At 36.6% G+C, this 18249-nt stretch overlaps 1 protein-coding gene across 1 annotated transcript in view; it reads left to right on the top strand.

The window, feature by feature from the left end:
* WDR27 (WD repeat domain 27) overlaps window positions 1–18249 on the top strand; it is a 111364-nt gene that overhangs the window by 43036 nt on the left and 50079 nt on the right. The window contains exons 21-22 of the mRNA XM_065632076.1: window positions 2624–2721; window positions 11979–12081. Coding sequence (XP_065488148.1) covers window positions 2624–2721; window positions 11979–12081 — 201 coding nt within the window. The remainder of the gene's footprint in view (window positions 1–2623; window positions 2722–11978; window positions 12082–18249) is intronic.

The following is an 18249-nucleotide window of genomic DNA, read 5'->3' as shown; positions in this document are numbered from 1 at the left end:
AAGTAGTCCTTAGCCATATTATACCAAGCCTGACGAGGGGGATATCCTAAGCTGATAATAATGGATTTACACTGCTGTAAGTTGTTTTCTTCAACCAGGTATTTCCAATTTAACGGGTTTGGTTTGATACAGAAGACCACCTAATGAAAACTGGTAATCAATGATTTCCAAGGCATTATGTGACTTCATGTTTCCATTGCCTTGCATACTAAATTTTAAGAAATGTAGTTAAAATTAATTGAAATATCAAAATTGTGTTCCTGTCTTAGTGTTTAGGAACCTATGAGATACAGAAATAGATGGTAATTTGAGATCAAACCACAAAGATTCAGAGCTTTAGTGTTAGCAATATGTTTGTAGTGCTGCAAAACATATTATTTGAACAGGAATCTATCAGTATCAACCATACCATATTTGGATGGTATTATATTCTGTTAGCAAACACAGTTATAGATTACATTCATTTTCAGAGAAACAACCAAGTTTCTAGTTTTCTGCCCAGGCCCTTTTGTTTCAAAATTCATTGGTCTATTAATGAGGAAATGTACGTGATGTGAAGGCTGAAAAACGTAATAGACAACTCAGAAGTTTCAGTCGGTTAACTTTTTCCTAGTGATAGTGACAAACGTGTCTGAAGGTTTGCACTTGCCTGCAAAATGTGGAGTGTTTTCTGAGACATTTATTGATCCATGCCTTTAGCATAAGCCAGCTGCAATATTTGGGTGATTTTAATAGTGTTCATACAGGATTAGTGGTTGAGATAGGGATTCTGTTGAACCATGTCCTTCTTGGGGCCAAGTGTTTTGTGGAAGTTGCAATGTTGTTAGTCTAGAAAGAAGCTGAGAAGGGATTATGGTGGTGGATGAGGAAGATGATGGGGCATAGGCAAGTGATTTATCTGTCAGAACGGAAGAGTATAGTCTGAAGAGTGTGTTGGAATATGCTACTTTTTGAACTAGATTCTCATAAATTATAGGTTATATTAAATTAGTGGACTATAAAAACACAAAGGGATAAATAAAATGTAGCTTGCATATTAACCCAACTAGCATATATTATCTTGTCTTCTACAGCAATTTTCAATAGCAAATGTAGTTTGAAAATACAAGTATAGCTTTATTTTAGTAAAGTATATTACTGTCAAAATGTAAGGCCAGGGAAGGAACAAAGGGATTACATTTCTTCTTACCTGTATTACTATTAGTGTATTCTAGAGTAAATGAGTAGTGCGAGAAGTAAATGTGTGTCAGTAGAACTTTTTGTATTGGACTATGTGATCATTGCTGACTGAAGAAAGGGATGGTAAGTAAAAGTTTCAAAAATACAAAAAGAAACTTTTGATGAATACTATCATTTGGACAACTACTGTCTTTGCCTTTTACAGTTTTTTTTTCATATAATTATACACAGCTAATGTGATAACACGTAGAATTTGTGGGGAAATCTGTTGCACAGTGCATTTGAGTTCATCTGTTAGAACAGGCTGTGGTAACCCTTAGTTTAAGAAGGAAACCTACTTAGAACAAAGCAAGTGAAAGCTCCTATAGTATTTTTAATGCTGAGTGCCTCACTTTGTCTTGCCATTTGGTGAATTTTGCGGACTAAATACTAGAGCATTTTCTAGCTACAGGCCAGTTTTCATAACGAATAGAAGATTCCTGGCAGTCAAGCACTGATTGCGGGAAATGGCCTTGAGGTTTCTGTGATGTATTCAGCCAAATCAAGAATGTGAATGGTGGGGAAAGGAAAGAAGGAGTTTTAAATGTTTATATTTAGTTCCTTGGAGAAAGAAGTTTGTAGCCAGCAAAAAGGCCAGGATCTGCCAATGTGGATGTTAAAAAATCAGAGGTTTAAAGAAAGACTGGATTTAATTATTTAAAGGTATGAAGCCAAAATCAGTCCTATTATGAACGAATGCAATTGCTACTGAAGTCAATGGACAGTGTGCCCACTTATGCCAGGGCTAAACATGGCTTATAATTAAATGCTGGACTACTCTTTGATCTCTTCCTTTCCTTTTTCCTGCTCTAAACATCCTATAATGTCTTGTGTAATAAAAAAATGATCTTTCCTCACATACCATGATGGATCCCATACCCTGACGGGTACTAATCCCCATTAGTCTGTGAGATGACTCAGAGAGCCTCTCTTGTTGACCCACCATGGTGGGTGTCAGGCTTGGATCAAAGGGCTCATGGTTGTCCTGGGACAACACTGAGAGGAGTCAAGGCAGTGCTCCGTTTCTCTGACCGGGTTATAGGGGTTCCTCTACGTGCCAACTTTCCTCTGTGCTCCTTTGTGTGTATGTAGACAAGCTTTTTATCATATAAACTAACAAAAATTATTGTTCATTTTTAAAATGGACTAAATTCTTCACTGAGAGAGTGGGTGGTCACTGGAACAGGCTGCTCAGGGAAGTAGTCACAGCACCAAGCCTGTCAGAGTTCAAGGAATGTCTGGATGGTGCTCTTAGTCATATGGCTGAGTTTTAGGTAGACCTGTGAAGATCAAGGAGCTGGACTCAATGTTCCCTATGGGTCCCTTTCAACTTGAGATATTCCATGATTCTATAAATACTTAGCACCATCAGTTTAGTTATCTGAAACTATTATGAATTTTACAGGGCTCATCCTTCAGCACTCAGCAACCTGAAGCTTACAATCTTTTCATGACCACAGCTGTAGGCGATGGCATCAAACTGTGGGATTTAAGAACACTGAGGTAAGGCTGGATTAGCTACCTCAGAATAAAATAGCCATGCTTCATCTTTATTCAGAATTGTCATACTTGCTGTGGTATACCAGTAGAAATTTGGATGTGGAATCAGATCTACAGTGAGGCCTTTAAAAATGAAAGTTAAAGGCTAATTGGAACTTACTAATTTTAAGAAATCAAACAAAATGCTGGTTCCTCAATTGTAGTTGGTTATGTGGAAGCCATTAAATGGTTGATATCTATCATCCATGTTTATCTACCTTTGGAGATGTAATTGTGTGTATAAAATAGTGTATTGAACTGAATGCTAACAGTATTTCCAAACCAGCATGTCATTACAGGTAAAGGAGGTAAAATTTATGATCCAGCTTTTAGCAGACAAATGTAATTGTAACAACATTATTACAAATCATGTATGTAGTGTTATAAATTTGAGTAATACATTAGCATAAACTAAAGATAAAATGCTGCACTTTTCCTAAAAAGCTTTCAGTACTGTACTTGGGAAAGCTGTGGGACAAAGGAAGAGAGTGACAAGGAGGGAACATTGCTCAGGAAATTAAATCCTCTGTGCAATCTCTGTTGTGCAGGCTAAAAGAACTATGTCTGAAAGAAAAGGGGTTTGAACAGGAGGATAATTTCATATTTTACTTGTGTATATCTGAACATTTTCATTTATTTCCATTTTTCCGTGGTAAGAATACATTACACCTATAGGGGGCATATATGTTCTTACCAAAAGCATTGCTGTGTTGCTTGCACTGAATTGCAGAAAGTATTGAAACTAGAGTCTGCTGGGGTTGGAATCTGTTACCTATTTATGTTTTTCTAATAAGCTACTCAAACTGTGTTGCTGAAGAGCAATGAAAAAAGTAGAAAGCTTTTCACAGATCACTTATCTGTCTCTTTATTCCTAAAAACTAATATAAGTAGAGCAGGTGAATGGTAAAATAGTTAAAGTGTAAAATCTGGGCAATCAATTAAATGAATATGTCCTGGGTAGATGGGAATAATTTATGTATGTTCTTGCTCTATATTTAATTTGGCAAAGTTGATGTATTCTAGTGTCCACTGAGTTCTACTAGCCAAACTTCAAAAAAAGTAATTCAAGTCCTTAATGACACGTATTTTAAGGGTGCTTATTAGGTATTATGTATATGTGTGCGTTTGTTACACATTGCACAGTGACCAATGGCAGTAACTGTTGTGGAGAAGAAATAGAGAAAATAAAGCATTATTTTACAATTTTTAGTAGCTTTCAGGGGGGAAAACAAGCAAACAAAAAAAAAAGAAGATATTTTCTCTCCTTGCTCAGACCAGATAGTGAGTTTTCTGCATTTTAAAATCTATTCTTGAGTTCTTATAAGGAAGAAAACTGTTCACTTTTTCCTAATGCGTTCACCAGCTGGTTTTCACATAAATAAATTTGAAATGGCTGAGTTTGGAAAGCTCTGTCTTAACTTGGAACAAGTCTCCACTGAAGTGTTAGGTCTACTATACAGTCACACTGACTGAAAACTTTTGCTCTTTTTCTTTGTTCATAGTTCTTGTCCAATCAAATCCAGTCCATCCCTTGCACTGTTGGATGCTTACAGGAGAGATTAATTCCTAAACAATCTTATGGTAGGCCAGTACCTTTAATCTCTTAAAGTTGTTGATTTGTAAAGTCAGTGCGTCAGTTTTTACTGTGTTTTGAATGGTCCCTCTGGAACGACCTCTCTTCTGTCTTCCTCTTGTTTCTGCTTTGTGTTTGCCAGAATAGGGTTTGTTTAGTTAAGTCTTTGTCCAGTGTTCTTGAAATAGCAAAGGTAAGTCCACCTTCTCATTTATACTGTTTGTAGTGTTGTGGATAGTAACACTAACTGCAAGATCTCAACTTGTTTGTTGATTTTGTTCTAAATATTTGCCCTAGACTTCCACAGTGAAAACTCTTTTACTTAATCTGCTTGTTGCCCTGACCAAGTTCTATCCATTGTTACTTTATTTAATAATGCTGTAAAGTACAAAATTCTGATTAAATGGGGGGAAAAACCTCCAGCCTGGTGATCTTGAAAGATGTAGTTGAAAGTAGGGCAAATAATTTTCAGAGTAACTGCACAAATTCCCTCAAACTCTTAGTTGTTTCTTTTTTAATGGTTCCTTTTCTTATTCTTCTGACATGCATTCCTTTTCTCATGATTCACTGAGGAACCATACCAGGCTGCTCAGGTTCTTTTCTGATCTTTGCTTTAAGTAAATCTTCAGAGATGTTGTCCTGGCCTGCAGCTTTATAGGTTTTAAATATATTGATTTTTTTGCTCTGAATTCCACAAGAATTTTTCTATTCAGTCTATATTATCAAACTACATTTTTTTCTAGTGAAAATTCACTTAACTTATCTTTTATTTTGTTCTTGAAGTTGGTGAGAGTATTTTGCAGCTTCCATTTTCATCATTCTTACTGGATAAAGCTGTGAATCTGTCTGTCTCTTTCACTATTGATGATCTGGAGGCATTCCAAGCTTGCTTCAGAGAGTACCAGAAAGTCTTATGGGTTCCTCTGAAGGTGGTACAGGAAAAGGCATTTTAACTGTCTGATGTTGTCAGCCAGCCTCACACAGCCAGGTCATCTTGCCAGTAAATGAGGGAATCTCAGACACTGCTGTTTACTTCTGGATTTACTCAAGACTCCTGCTTCATTTGCTTTGAAATGCATGGATTTGTAAAGTTCTATCTGAAGATTTTGAATATTTTTATACTTCTCCTACATTCTCCTCATTATAACTGTGTCTAAGAAAAGCTCCAGAAAATCTATGAAGCAGACTTATGAATAAAAAAACAAGGAGTATTGATCTTTTTGGAGGAAGAACCAACTCTGACTACTCTTTTTCCAGGTTAGGATAATGAACTATGAGGCTTTATGAATACATGCATTAGCATAAAATAATGACCTTTGAACAACTTCCAAGACATTGTAAAGAGCAACTTAATTCTATTGTCTAAAAGAATGTCTACTTGGAGAACAAGTAAAAATACTTTCTATGGGGCCCAAGGTGGAAGCAGTGAACACAGGAGTTAGACTGAGGGGCAATGGGAATCTGCATGAGAACATTACCGTTACCAGCTTCAGGATTACCAAGATGGAGTCAGACAAACATTTAATGACATGAGATACAAAAGGCTGATGCATCCTTACATTTTCTGAAGGAGTTTAAATGTTCTTTAAGATGAAACATTGTAGACTTTTAATTGTCCATAAGACACAAGAAACTTTATCATTCTACCTCCTTATGCTGTCTCTCTATTGAATGCCTTTTAGAGACATCACTACTCCTTCTGGCGTTGAGAATCTAGCAATGATTCATAAGCATCTGTACCTATTGTCTCCACCACTTAATTTTAATCTTTTAGGAAAGTCTGGATTGGAGTGACACAGGATGGTGAGTCCTATAGATTGCCCAGGCTCGATGTATGAGAAAATCCAAATATACTAAGCCTCCTTATCTGACAGTCCTGCCTGTTTTTAATGACTATGTTCATGAACATATAGGGCAGTGAGAGACAGATACAGTTTTCCTTCCCAGTGCTGTACAAACAATCTACAGGAAGAGTGTAGAAACTTAGAAATTAAGGAAAATTCCATTGCTTTACACAGTAAACATATAACAGCCCAAAATGGCAGACTAAATACCAGCTGCTTAAATATGTTCATATGTCACTTAAATTCTACATGACAATTTTAAATTCTGTTTTACTAGTCTGGATCCTTTTAATTTCTAATTTCCTCTCACTTGTAGATGAGATAATTCTGTCCATTAAAACATCCAGAAAAAAGGAAGTTTCACTCATTATGTTAGGAGGAAACTTCTCAGTTAAGGTGCATAGATCTGCAAAATGCACACTAAGGAATTCCTCATGATGTTTTTCTTGTTTCTGCTCAAAAAAAAAAAAAAAAAAGGTGCTGGTAAGTTGGTCCTGGTAATTATCAAGCATGTGATTAACATAGTTAATTGGAACCCAAAAGCTGGTTAATTTTCTATGCAATGCTCCTAACTTGAAAGTAATTCCTTCCACTTCTGAAACAGATAGTAACAGTAGTATATACACAACTCTGTAGTGTATTATACAAACAGAATAAGATAATTAAGGTCAATACATCTGTGCAGAGGAGCCATGCACTGATATATTTGTTAGTCAGTGAGCACGACTGGCATATAAATATGCTGGTCATTCAAGCTAGGTGAATAATTGAAGGAAGATTTACTGATTTTGCAGAGATTATCCCATAGAAACTTTTTTGCATGAGTGAAGAGCTGCTCAGGCCTTTTCATCTTCTAAGACATGAAAAATTACTCTGCTCTCATCAGACATTGCCTTCTCTTTGAAGAAAGAACACCTGCATCAACAGCAGACTTCTTAATCTAAGACACCTAGCGTTTGGCAGAATATGAGATGAAATAAGGCACTAGTTGTCTTAAGAGATGGAAGATTTGCTGGGGAAACTGATGTAATGTTGAATAAGGGAGCAGGATGGACAATAACAGCTGAAGTTGGGAATTAATTTAGAAGCAAAGAATGGGAGAGTTGTGCTATGCTGTCAGATGTGCTCATTATCTACCCAGAAATGGGGAGAGCAGGGAAAAGTTATTTCTGCCCAATTTAGAGGTCTGGACTGCTACTATGGTAGGGGTGGGGAGGTAGATTACTGTTGCAGGTAATGTGATTGGCAGGGGCAAGCCAATCACCACCACAATAACACCTTTGGCAGCAGGAGCAGCCTGCCTCTGATTCACACTCCAAACAGTTGAGGAATAGAAGTTCAGCTGCTCTAATGCTGTTTGCTGCTGAAACAGCCATTCCTCATGTCTTCCTTGAAAAAAGACAGTGGGTGCTTATTAGACCACAGTGAAGATATTCGAAGAATATTAGACTGCTTGCACATACTGAATTTCTTCTGCAGAATACTCAGGTGTGCGATAATGCTTTGATGCATGATCCCAGGCAAAATCAGTTTCACCCTCCTTCAGCCTCTGAAAAGATTTGCCAATTGTCTTAAGATAGTTTTGGACATTAGGGTAAAATCTCCAACCAGTATTTTAATCCTGTTCTACTAGATCATAAGCTTCCTTGGCAAAGTATTTCAGTAGAATTCCTGCAGCCACATGGAACTCATCTCATACATTTTCTAACAATCACACTTTGAGAGTTTTCGGGTCAGACATGCAGTTTGAATGAAAGGCCCTTCCATTTTCAGATACTTCTCAGTTTGCATCTCCACTGTGAACTAACTGCTTGACATCATCCTGAGCAAGATACGCGTTTACACATACTCAGAATTTGCTTAATCCTTGGTCTTTTCTGAACATAAGGATCCCATGATTTGCCATATTTTTTTTTTTTTAATCCCCTGGAGCTTTGAGGGAAAAAGGGATAAAGCAGTGGCTGGAGTTCCTCCAAGTTTGGGACTAGGGATTCATGAAAATATACAGGATGGGGAACATGTAGTCCCTGCTGGATGCTGTTGGTGAAAACGTGCTGAGCTCCTATGTGAAGGGTTTGGTGTGTGTTTAAAATGAAACTTGTGTACAGAACATCCAAGGCAGCTACTACTACTGTCAAGTTATACTCAGATTTCATAGAGCCTCAGGGGTTCTGCTGGTACTGAAGAGCTTCTGAACAAACACCAGAACACTGGGACAAAGTAATAAAATACAAGGAAAAGTGGTTAAAAACCAACCAACCAACCCAAAATTTTGGTTTGCAGTCAAGATGTATGTTTAATGCAGCAAGTAGAATGAAATAGACTTATTTGTGAGAGTATTCTCTGATTTATAAACACATGCACCATTTTGGTCTCTTTCTCTTACAACGACAGAAAATGTTACATTTTTTTTGGTGATATTCTGCAAGTTGTTTGCAACATAAAAAGATACATATTTTGGAATGTAGACTGAAAGCTGTATGATGGAGAACACAGGGAAAACTTGACTGTTTGCTGTACCATGCAATTACCAGATGTTTGTCATGGTAACCCCTGAGAAGCTCTGACCAGAAAAGCATTCTTAGGAGGCTGGACAGCATGCCAGCTGGCCACGTAAAGCTTGTGATATCCAAAATAAATTTGATCACCACGTGTTGCTACTTTTTTTTTTTTAAAGTCTGAAATAAGAGAACTCCTAGAAAAAGCTAAAGTTATAAAAAATAATATCTATGTATTCTAGAAAATTTGATCCACTTTTTTACTTTGCTGTGATACCTGGAGATATCTGGATTTAACAGCTTGCATAACAAATTGTTTTCTACTGGATTCTGTGGAAATTTTAATTGGAACCAGCTTTTAAAAATGTATTTTTAGCACAGAATTTTGAGAGAGTGGGGAAGTACCTATACTTGTAATAGAACATATGTTCTGATTTAAATGGAAAAGTTGACCAGGAAAACAATTAAGAAAATAGAATTCAGGATGTTAGTTACTACCACGGCCATAATAGCACAGGGAAAAGTGGCACTGTCATATGATGCAGATGCTGCTTTATATTGCTACGTTATAGCAAAGAAAAAATCAGTGAAAGCCTTGCAATCCTGTTAGTTCTTATGCATCCATTTATAGGTGGAGTAATTGAGTCACAGATGCAGAGGAGTCAAATTCTTTTGAAAGGAAGTTGTTTGCAGCGATTTATTAGGAGACTCTTCTGTGAAGAAGAAACACGTCATTGAGGAAGTTGGCTTTTAGAGGCCTTGAGATTGAGGTCTTAAACACTGAGAACTAGTCCTGCTGGCCAGTGCTCCTCTTAAGAAAGAATGGCGATCCTGAGGGCATATTCAGGAGAGAGAGAGGATAAGTCAATTTTGCTTAGTTTTCTCACGAGGAGATTTTTGTCACGGGATGCCTTTGTATCTTACCAGTCTAAGATTAAAAAGAAACCTTTTCTTCAAACATTACTACAAACATTTTCCATGTGTGACAAAGAGAAAAGGCACTGAGATCTGTATTTTTGGGGTGACTGTGAAATTCACAGACAATGCAACTGGGATCCTGGCAGAGACAAGAAAAAACGTGGTTGAGGCTGAGTTGTGGGAGAGATCTATTCTACACAATGAATGATGTTTGGTAAGAGCCTAACTGAGGACAAAATCTTGCAATGCCGCATGTGACCATGAAGGGGAACAGAAGACAGATGAAACACATCATGCTTCATTTTTCTTTCTGTGTATTTAAGATATTTGAAGGAAAGACTTGCCCAAAGTTACAATAATGCCTTTGCTGCTTAATCACAGAATCACATAATGATTGCAGTTGGAAGGCACCTTTGTAGGTCGTCTTGTCCAACTTCCCTGCTCAAGCAGGGTCACCTACAGGTGGTTGTACAGGACCACGTCCAGATGGCTTTTGAATACCTTCAAGGAGGGAGATTCTACAGCCTCTCTGGGCAACCTGTGTCAGTGCTCAGTCACCCTCACAGTAAAAATGTGTTTCCTGGTGTTCAGACAGAACCTCCTGTATTTCAGTTTTTGCCCGTTGCCTCTTGTCCTGTTGCTGGGCATGACTGAGAAGAGCCTAGCTCTGTCTTCTTCAAAGCCCGCCTTCAGCTCATTGATAGTTGATGTCATTGTGAGGCCACTCTGAATTATCTTTGAAAGATCATGATGATCAGGAGAGGTGTTTGTGGACTCAATGAAAATAAATATCACTCCTGTCTTCAAAAAGAGCAAGAAGGAGATCCCAGGGAACTATGGACTGGTCAGACTCACCTTGATACCTGGGAAGGTGATAGAACAACTAATTCTAGAAACCATTTCTGGTGACTGAGCATTAGCATGTGTTGCTCAGTGAGGATGTAAAGTTTTGTACTTGGAGATATTCAAAAGCTGTCTGGACATGGTCATCAGCAACTGACTCTAGGTGATGTTGGACAAGATGACCTCCAGAGGTGCCTTCCAACCTTAATCATTATATGATTCCATGGAGGCTGTGGTATGGGAAGCATGTGCTATTCTTTACATTTTCTTTTAAGTTACCACCAAAAAAGTAAAGCTCTTTGAAAGTATAAATCAAAGATCTATTCTGTGACTTGTCCTCCATTGTCTAACATTTGGAGTCATATATGTATTTGGGAGGAGACTGAGGTAGCTAGCATTCTCCTTTACTGTTGATAGGAAGTTTGAGTAGAGGCTGCTTATTAAATGGACAAAACGCAGCCATTGGTTTTTAAAAGTCTCTGAATATTCATGCAAGAGCTTTGTGCAACCTGAAGTTGAAGAATGTTTTTACATCTTAGTCACAAGTAATTGATTGCCTTTATAACTTACTTCTCTTTGAACTGTGGTGTTCTCTTAAATTGGGTCATTTACAACAGTTTTGGGGTAGAACTAGCCTGAGGTGAAAGGCTTGGTTACTGTATACTTAAAATGTCCATTGATATCAGTAGTTTTGTTATACAGAAATTCAGCCAAATATGTACTATCTGTGAAAGTTCAGAGTCAGGCTCTGTAAAATGATGCATTTTCATGCATTCAGAAGTGTCTTTTTTATGCTTTACTAAGTGATAGCCTTTGGATCCATCAAAAAGTACTGGTTTTGTTTAAGTATGCCTGTTTCACCTGAGTGAATGAAATCAACTAGGCATTCAGTGCATTCTTAAACATACATGAGTGTCTAAAACAGAACCATGTGGTATAAAAATTTAGAGGTTTCTGCACATGGGTTCAGTCAATCAAATTAACACAGCATCTGTGATTTCACTGGCCAGGAAAAAGTGTATATCACAGGTGCTGGCAGACATTATTCTTTCAAATTTGTTCCTAGACCTAGCATACATAAAAAAAGATTGTGTGACAGCTGTATTATGGCAAAGTATATACATTTGTTTTGTAAAGAGAAAGGCAGGTTGATAGGATTCATAATAAAGGCAAAGGTTTTGAAATTTTGCCTCGTGGGTATAAAAATAAGGCTCTGAAATGAGCTTAATAGTAGGCACCGCAGATCCTCATTTCTAAATGCTATTTATCTTTCTATCTTTGTAAACTAGACAATGCTAAAGCATGGTTTGGGGCATTGTCCTGGGGTAGTTTTATGTGTTTATTTTAGTTTTAGTCATTAATATTCTTTAATGTATTTTGGTTTAGTCAAAATCCTACTGCAGATATATTTAAAACTTAATTTGTGGATTTGCCTTAGTAAATATGTAGACTAAGAAAAATGGATGAGACTTCAGCAGGATTTTGTGAAAATGGCAGTAAAAGAGCTATTTTTTAGTTGGTCTTAAGACTGAAATTTCTCTGAAGGTGTGAACGTCGTTTTGAAGGACACAGCAGCCGCTGCTATCCATGTGGAATTGCAGTATCTCCCTGCGGACGGTTTATAGCCAGTGGATCAGATGACAAATGCGTAAGTAATGTTTTTGCTTACTTTACTCCTAAGCTATAGGAGGTACTCATATTGTACACAAAGTAGTCTTTTTATGCATGTTTCTAGGATTCAGCTGAATGTGCAAACCTGAGATCTATTATAGTTTCATACACTTCATTTATATGTAGCAGTTACCTATGATTCCCGATCTATATGTTCTTTATTTTGCCTGAAAAATCCCTGAACCACCAAATCTTAGTGCTCAAAGTAACTGTTGAAGGCTTGTTTCTAAAAGTTTTCATAGTGCTTGACTCTGAATTGTCACATGCCATCAAAGATGAGAAGAATGGTGTCCCCTGCAGCACAGCTTTATGTAGTGTGTACATACCTGACCACCAGGAACTATGTAGCAACTACGTATCAATTTGCTCTAGCTTGTGAATACATGGTGATGAACCTTTAATTACTGGTTTCTTATGAACCAGTCAGCTGAATACAAACCAAAAAGTCATTCAACTGTAATTAGAATTTTAATATTCCATGGTATAACTTTCTGTTTTGTTCCTTTCCAGACAGGTTATCTTCTCATTCAATGTCAACTGTATTTAAATTATTACACTTAACAAAGAGTCCTGAGTAAAAGTGTATTACTACCTTTTTGTGTATAAATGTAATTTTACTTCAGTAAGTCCTCCATTGTTCACACAATGTTTTTCTTGGTGTTTGCTAAGAGATAGATCATTGCTAGCTTGTAGGATTGGCCTTTGAAACTGTGCTGGGGTCAGGTTCATTGTAAACACTTCCTTTCAAAACAGCTGGGTAGGAAAGCTGTTTAACTTTCTTCTAGGTCTTTCTAGGTGACTCATCAGGACTATGACACAGGGTTTCTGGTCAGCTTAAAATTCAAAGGAATTTACTGTTGTGGCAAATTTTGAAATACTGGCTCCAATTGTGTGAAGGTTAGAGATTTTATTGGCAGATGGCTGGAGATTGGGCAATAGCTGCTATGTTTTTGACCTTTCCATGGTAATTTATATTTTTCAAGTTTCTGAAAATTTGCATTTCAAAATGTAGTTTGCAATCCAAAAGACAGACTTTTTTGCTTTGTCTATGAAACAAAATATATTTAGTATTGATCTCAACTCATGACATATATGACATGAATATATTTAGTCAAGATTACTAATTAAGGATGATTTTGAATAGTATAAAAAGAGGCGCAGTCACAAGACCTTTTGTCTTCTTTTTTGCATAAAGATTATTGTTTGGAATTACTGCTGATACAAGAAAACAAAAGTATAAAGCATGATTTTGCCATTACACCAAATTCATGGCACATGGTTGCTCAACATAGGAAGCTGAATATCTGGACTGCATCCTGCTCCAGTTGGCATGTGGTCCCTGGTGGGAACAGTGCCAGTCAATACTTTTTAGTGTGGCTCGTGGGTTGGAATTTAGCATAATTTGCATCGTATGTCTGTAGAGAACTTTCATTGTTCTTGTTGTCCCCTCAGGAAAACTGAATCAAGTTTCAGACTCTTGCTACAACTGTACTGTTAGGACAAAATACAGTTTTGGGCATTTCCAGGAGGCTTCTCTTTAAAATGTTGAGACTGGATATACTTTTGTGTTCCTTCTGAAAAAGAAAATTGAACATGACACTGAATGGTCCATTCATATTGTTAAACAAATAGCATCCTGACAGATGTACTGATGTGCAACTGGAACAGTTTTAAGAATATTAAGAAGCCACATATTTTTGCAGATTGTATTCTATGATGGAATGTCCATTGGAATTCAAAAAACTGCATAAAAATTCAGCATTATGGTTACGAAATGTTGTCTTGAAGTAACACATTCTGGAAATAAGTTATGTAACTTTCCACTGACCAGCGACTGCATTGTCAATCATCTTGGATATTAATTTATCAAGTGCAATGCTTGCACCTTATGGTTAACAATATTTTTTTAAATTTTAAAGCCAAAAGAAGCAGAATTGGAATATAACTGAGAGACATTAATCTTGAGTTGCCTTTTATATTTCACAATATCTGAAGTGTTTGACAGAGAGGAATATGTTGGGTGCATTAATTAATATCAAAATCAAAACCATATTCCTACAGGGCATAGAATCAGAAAACCAAAAAATGCTGTTGTAAACAAAGAGATGAATATTCTGTCTTCCTTTTTCTCTACTTACAAAGTATATGACATATTTTATATGAGAACAACTTAGTATAGCACCTGTGTGGCTGAAGTAGCCAGCTGATTTTATTTGGACTGCTTTTGTGTTAGTATGAGATTTTTACACACTGTAAACCATGGGTTGAAAGTGTTCCCCGCACTGATTACTCCATCTTCTTTAAGAGAACCTTTGTCAAAATCTGTGCAGGACCTGACAGTCTGATCAAAGCAGGAACCCACACTATCCTGTTTTTGAACTGTGATTATACTTTCCATAATTCATTGTGGTTAGAAAGTGTAGTAAGTTAACACTTCTAATATAAAATCTTCTCTTCATCTTAGTATCTTAAAGTTACAAGTGACATGGGTTGACTTTTTCTTAACAGAATACACATGATATTTTAATTTCTAACCATTTTACGAGTGGTGAGTTTGAGGTTTCTGACTAACAGACAATATAATTAAACATGTTTAGATTTCTGTTTTCGTGGGCTCTGTGCAAAGATGTTTACCTAAATATTTGTTGATCAAAGAAATCTTAGTCTAAAAGGACAAAAATATCTGGAAAGTGTGAAATTGTACTTTTAAAAATAGAAATAGTTAACCTTCTCCTCTGCTCCATGTAGTTCTAGTTTGCTGATTTACTTAATGTCTAATTAGGTTCTTCATTTTTGTCTTTGAAGACCTTTGGGCTCGCTGAATAAATACCAAGTTTCCAGAAATAAAGTAGGGAATACAGAAATGAAGATTTGGCTCTTCAATTGTTTTTTGATTCATTCTTCTAGCTCTCTTTGAACTGTAGACTTTAAAGAGAACATTTTGATCTTAGTGCTGAAATGGAATTTACTAACATAAAACTCTGTCCATGTCAAATTTTAAAGCCTGAGCTCACAGTTCACACTAACTGACCCATATTGCAAACCCAGAGGTTTTTCAGCATAACAGGTTGGTACATCAACACCAAAAGTAAGAGAGGACAGGAAAAGGCAATTTGATGTTTATGCATAGCACCATTGTACTAACCACTTGTTAATCCCTGAATGTTAACATTTATGCAAAATTGGTTTTAAAGTAAATTCCCATCATGCAGGTGATGCTGGAAACATACTGGTCAGGGAGCATATCCGAAGCATTCTACAAACCTGTGAACGGTGGCTGGATGCAAACCTGGACCTATTAGTGTTTGTGAAGTCTGTTTTAAGATACACCTTATAGTGACACCTTATTTTGAAATAGTTACACAGGTTAATATTCCAAACAGAATGTCAGTCCTGCTAAGCAATATACTTTAATATTTTGCTAGCCGATATTTATTTAGTCATAAAATTCACTGTCTCAAATCACATAATATCTTTATGACTTTCTTCGTTGGATTAGACTAAGAACTTCTTTGATAAGGACACAAAAAATATGTATTATGTAACAGAACTCTATTTTCTATCAGAAAGTCCAATTTCTAACAGAACTCTAATTTCTATCCTTACATCAAGATGGGTAGCTTTAAAAATAGTATTTCTTATTTTGTCAGTCAGAAGTGCATTCAAAATGTAATGCTGCTGTCTGTTAAACTTGTCATCTACTTTACTCAGCCACATCTATTTTGGCTTTGAGAAGCCATAGTGAAAAGAACTCTATAATTTGAAGTAGTTTAATTTTTAAAGTGTTTCCCCATATTTTCTCTAGTGTATGAAATGCACTGCACTTGTGCAGAGTGAGTAACTGCTCTTTAGTTTGGATAAGGAGTGTGAACACCCCTTCTTGAAGCATGTCCCCCAGTCCTTCCCATTTACTGTGCTTTGATTTGTATCACAGAGTGGTCTTGGATCATACAGATCAATTCCTCTCAGGTGAGACTGGAATGGAAGAGCAACTCCTTGAGTAAACTGAATGCTCTATACACTAATGGTATCTAGTCTACAAAATCAGAGATAAGATAGCTCAAAGTAAAAAATCAAATACATTTGGAGGTTGGGTTGCCAACCTCCAAACCTCCTGTTTTGTTCTGTACATTTGCTTGTCTTGTGCTGCACTACTTCCTAATGTAATAATTATGATAGGAGTTTGCAATCTGTTTCTTGACTGCCATAAATATGTTATTAGCCATGTTAGTCTTTCTGTGGCTCAGTTCTGATTTATGAAATGGAGATTAGCAATGGTATCTTTCTCCTTTCCTTTTCACTTTAAAAGAAGAGTTGAGGTGAGGCCTATCTCCATTTGTTACCACTACAGGCAGTTACTCTGATCTTATTTATATTAAACACTTCCGCCCTTGTTTGTGGTCTGATAAGCTTAAAAAATACATCTGATTTGGTATAAAATTGCATTAAATATTCTACATAGCAAAGAGAAAACCACCCCAAGAACTCAAAAATATGAATGATAAAATTATGTGATTGTCTGTTCTCCCTTTGAGACCACAATTGCACTAGAACTTTTTACGTTCTAATGAATGAAAGATAAAAGAGTATAGATGAGGAAAGAGGCAGGGAGTTGAGAAAGGTATTCCGATATGGATGGATGTAAATGGAAGAGACAGGACATGCTAATAGCTCAGAATCTTTAGTTCATTATCTTCTTGAGAGTGTATCTTGGAGATATCACTGATGTTTAAATTAGGTATCTTTGATACAACGGACTATACTGTGGTGTTGACTTTAATGCTGGGTTTGGAAAAATGGGAGGACATTTTCTTTACTGGAAAATTACTTTTAGAAATGTCTGATAGTGGTGTTATCTGCGATTTATTGTCTTGGCCTATGCTTCATATCAGAGGGCTTGCAGAACAGAATGCATAATATGAAGCAGTGGTAGGCAGTATCTGGGGTATTTTGGTTTTCAGTGTCATTGATATCCCAATTATATGATGCTCAAGTTTTATTTCATATGTCCATGCTGTTTAAGATAGGCTTTAAGAGAAATCATCTGGAGAAAATAGCATTAGTAATGTTTACTGTGGAAAAAACAGGACTGGAATTTCTTGGCAGAAGGAAATCCATGACAGAGACTGTGACTACCTCTCTTCCAGCTATTGCTGAAGAAAATCTATCACTTTCCAAAGAAGACCACAATTTTTTGTTACGTTTCTTGGATCTTTGGTAGCATCATTGGCTCTTAGGCCTGTTATCCTAGGAAGGAGGAGATAAATATTGCTTTCTTGTTAATACAGACATGACTTTACAGTGTGCTGTTACTTTACTATCTTTGGGTATATCTCTGGGTATATCTCTGAAAATGTTTGAAAATCCTAGCCTTGATAGATTAGTTCATGAACCATGGAATTATGTGATCATGAGCACATTAGCAACTCTTGTTTGCTTCTTGGTCAATTGAGACTATTGCTTTAGCTATGCCTCTACACCTCAGACCTGACCACCATAAAACCAGACTAGCAGTTGAGAGCAGTGAAGGATTTTCTCCTGGCTATAGACATGCTGATTTAACTACTACAGAATGCCCTTTTTCCTAGTGGCCTGTCAAACTGAACTTTATGAAGCTACAGGGTGTTACTGTGTTAACCTTTAAGTCTAGTATAATAACTCTTCTGAGAGCTGGGTGGAAGTACGAGAATTTAACCTTTTTGCTAAAGAAAAATAATTCTAGAGAAAATACTCTGTATTCAAATGTAGTCAAAACAAGAAGTCAAAATAGATACGAATACTCAAGGTTCATTTTGGTATGCATGCAGCAGTGAGGTGCTGAAAGTGGATATGTATAGATTTATACCCATAGGTCTTGTGTTTTCTATATATATACCTCTTCATCTGCAACTCTGACAGCAGCTGAATTTTCTGTATTGTGTTTACATATGCCCATAGTCCTGCTAGTTGATTGCATTTTGCTTACAAATTTGTTTGTAAAGCTAATAAAATTCCTTGTTATGCCTAAACATCTGAATTAAGTTCCTCTGCATAATATGAATCTTGCAGTATTTCTGTTAAACAGTCAATACCGGCACACAAACAGGGAGTGCATTTATTGGTACAGCTGATACAGAGACAGTCTTAGCAGTAGTCAGAAAATAGA

The sequence above is a fragment of the Caloenas nicobarica genome, chromosome 3 (genome assembly GCF_036013445.1).
Source record: "Caloenas nicobarica isolate bCalNic1 chromosome 3, bCalNic1.hap1, whole genome shotgun sequence".
Taxonomy (NCBI): Eukaryota; Metazoa; Chordata; class Aves; order Columbiformes; family Columbidae; genus Caloenas; species Caloenas nicobarica.
This window is presented reverse-complemented; position numbering and strand designations above follow the sequence as displayed.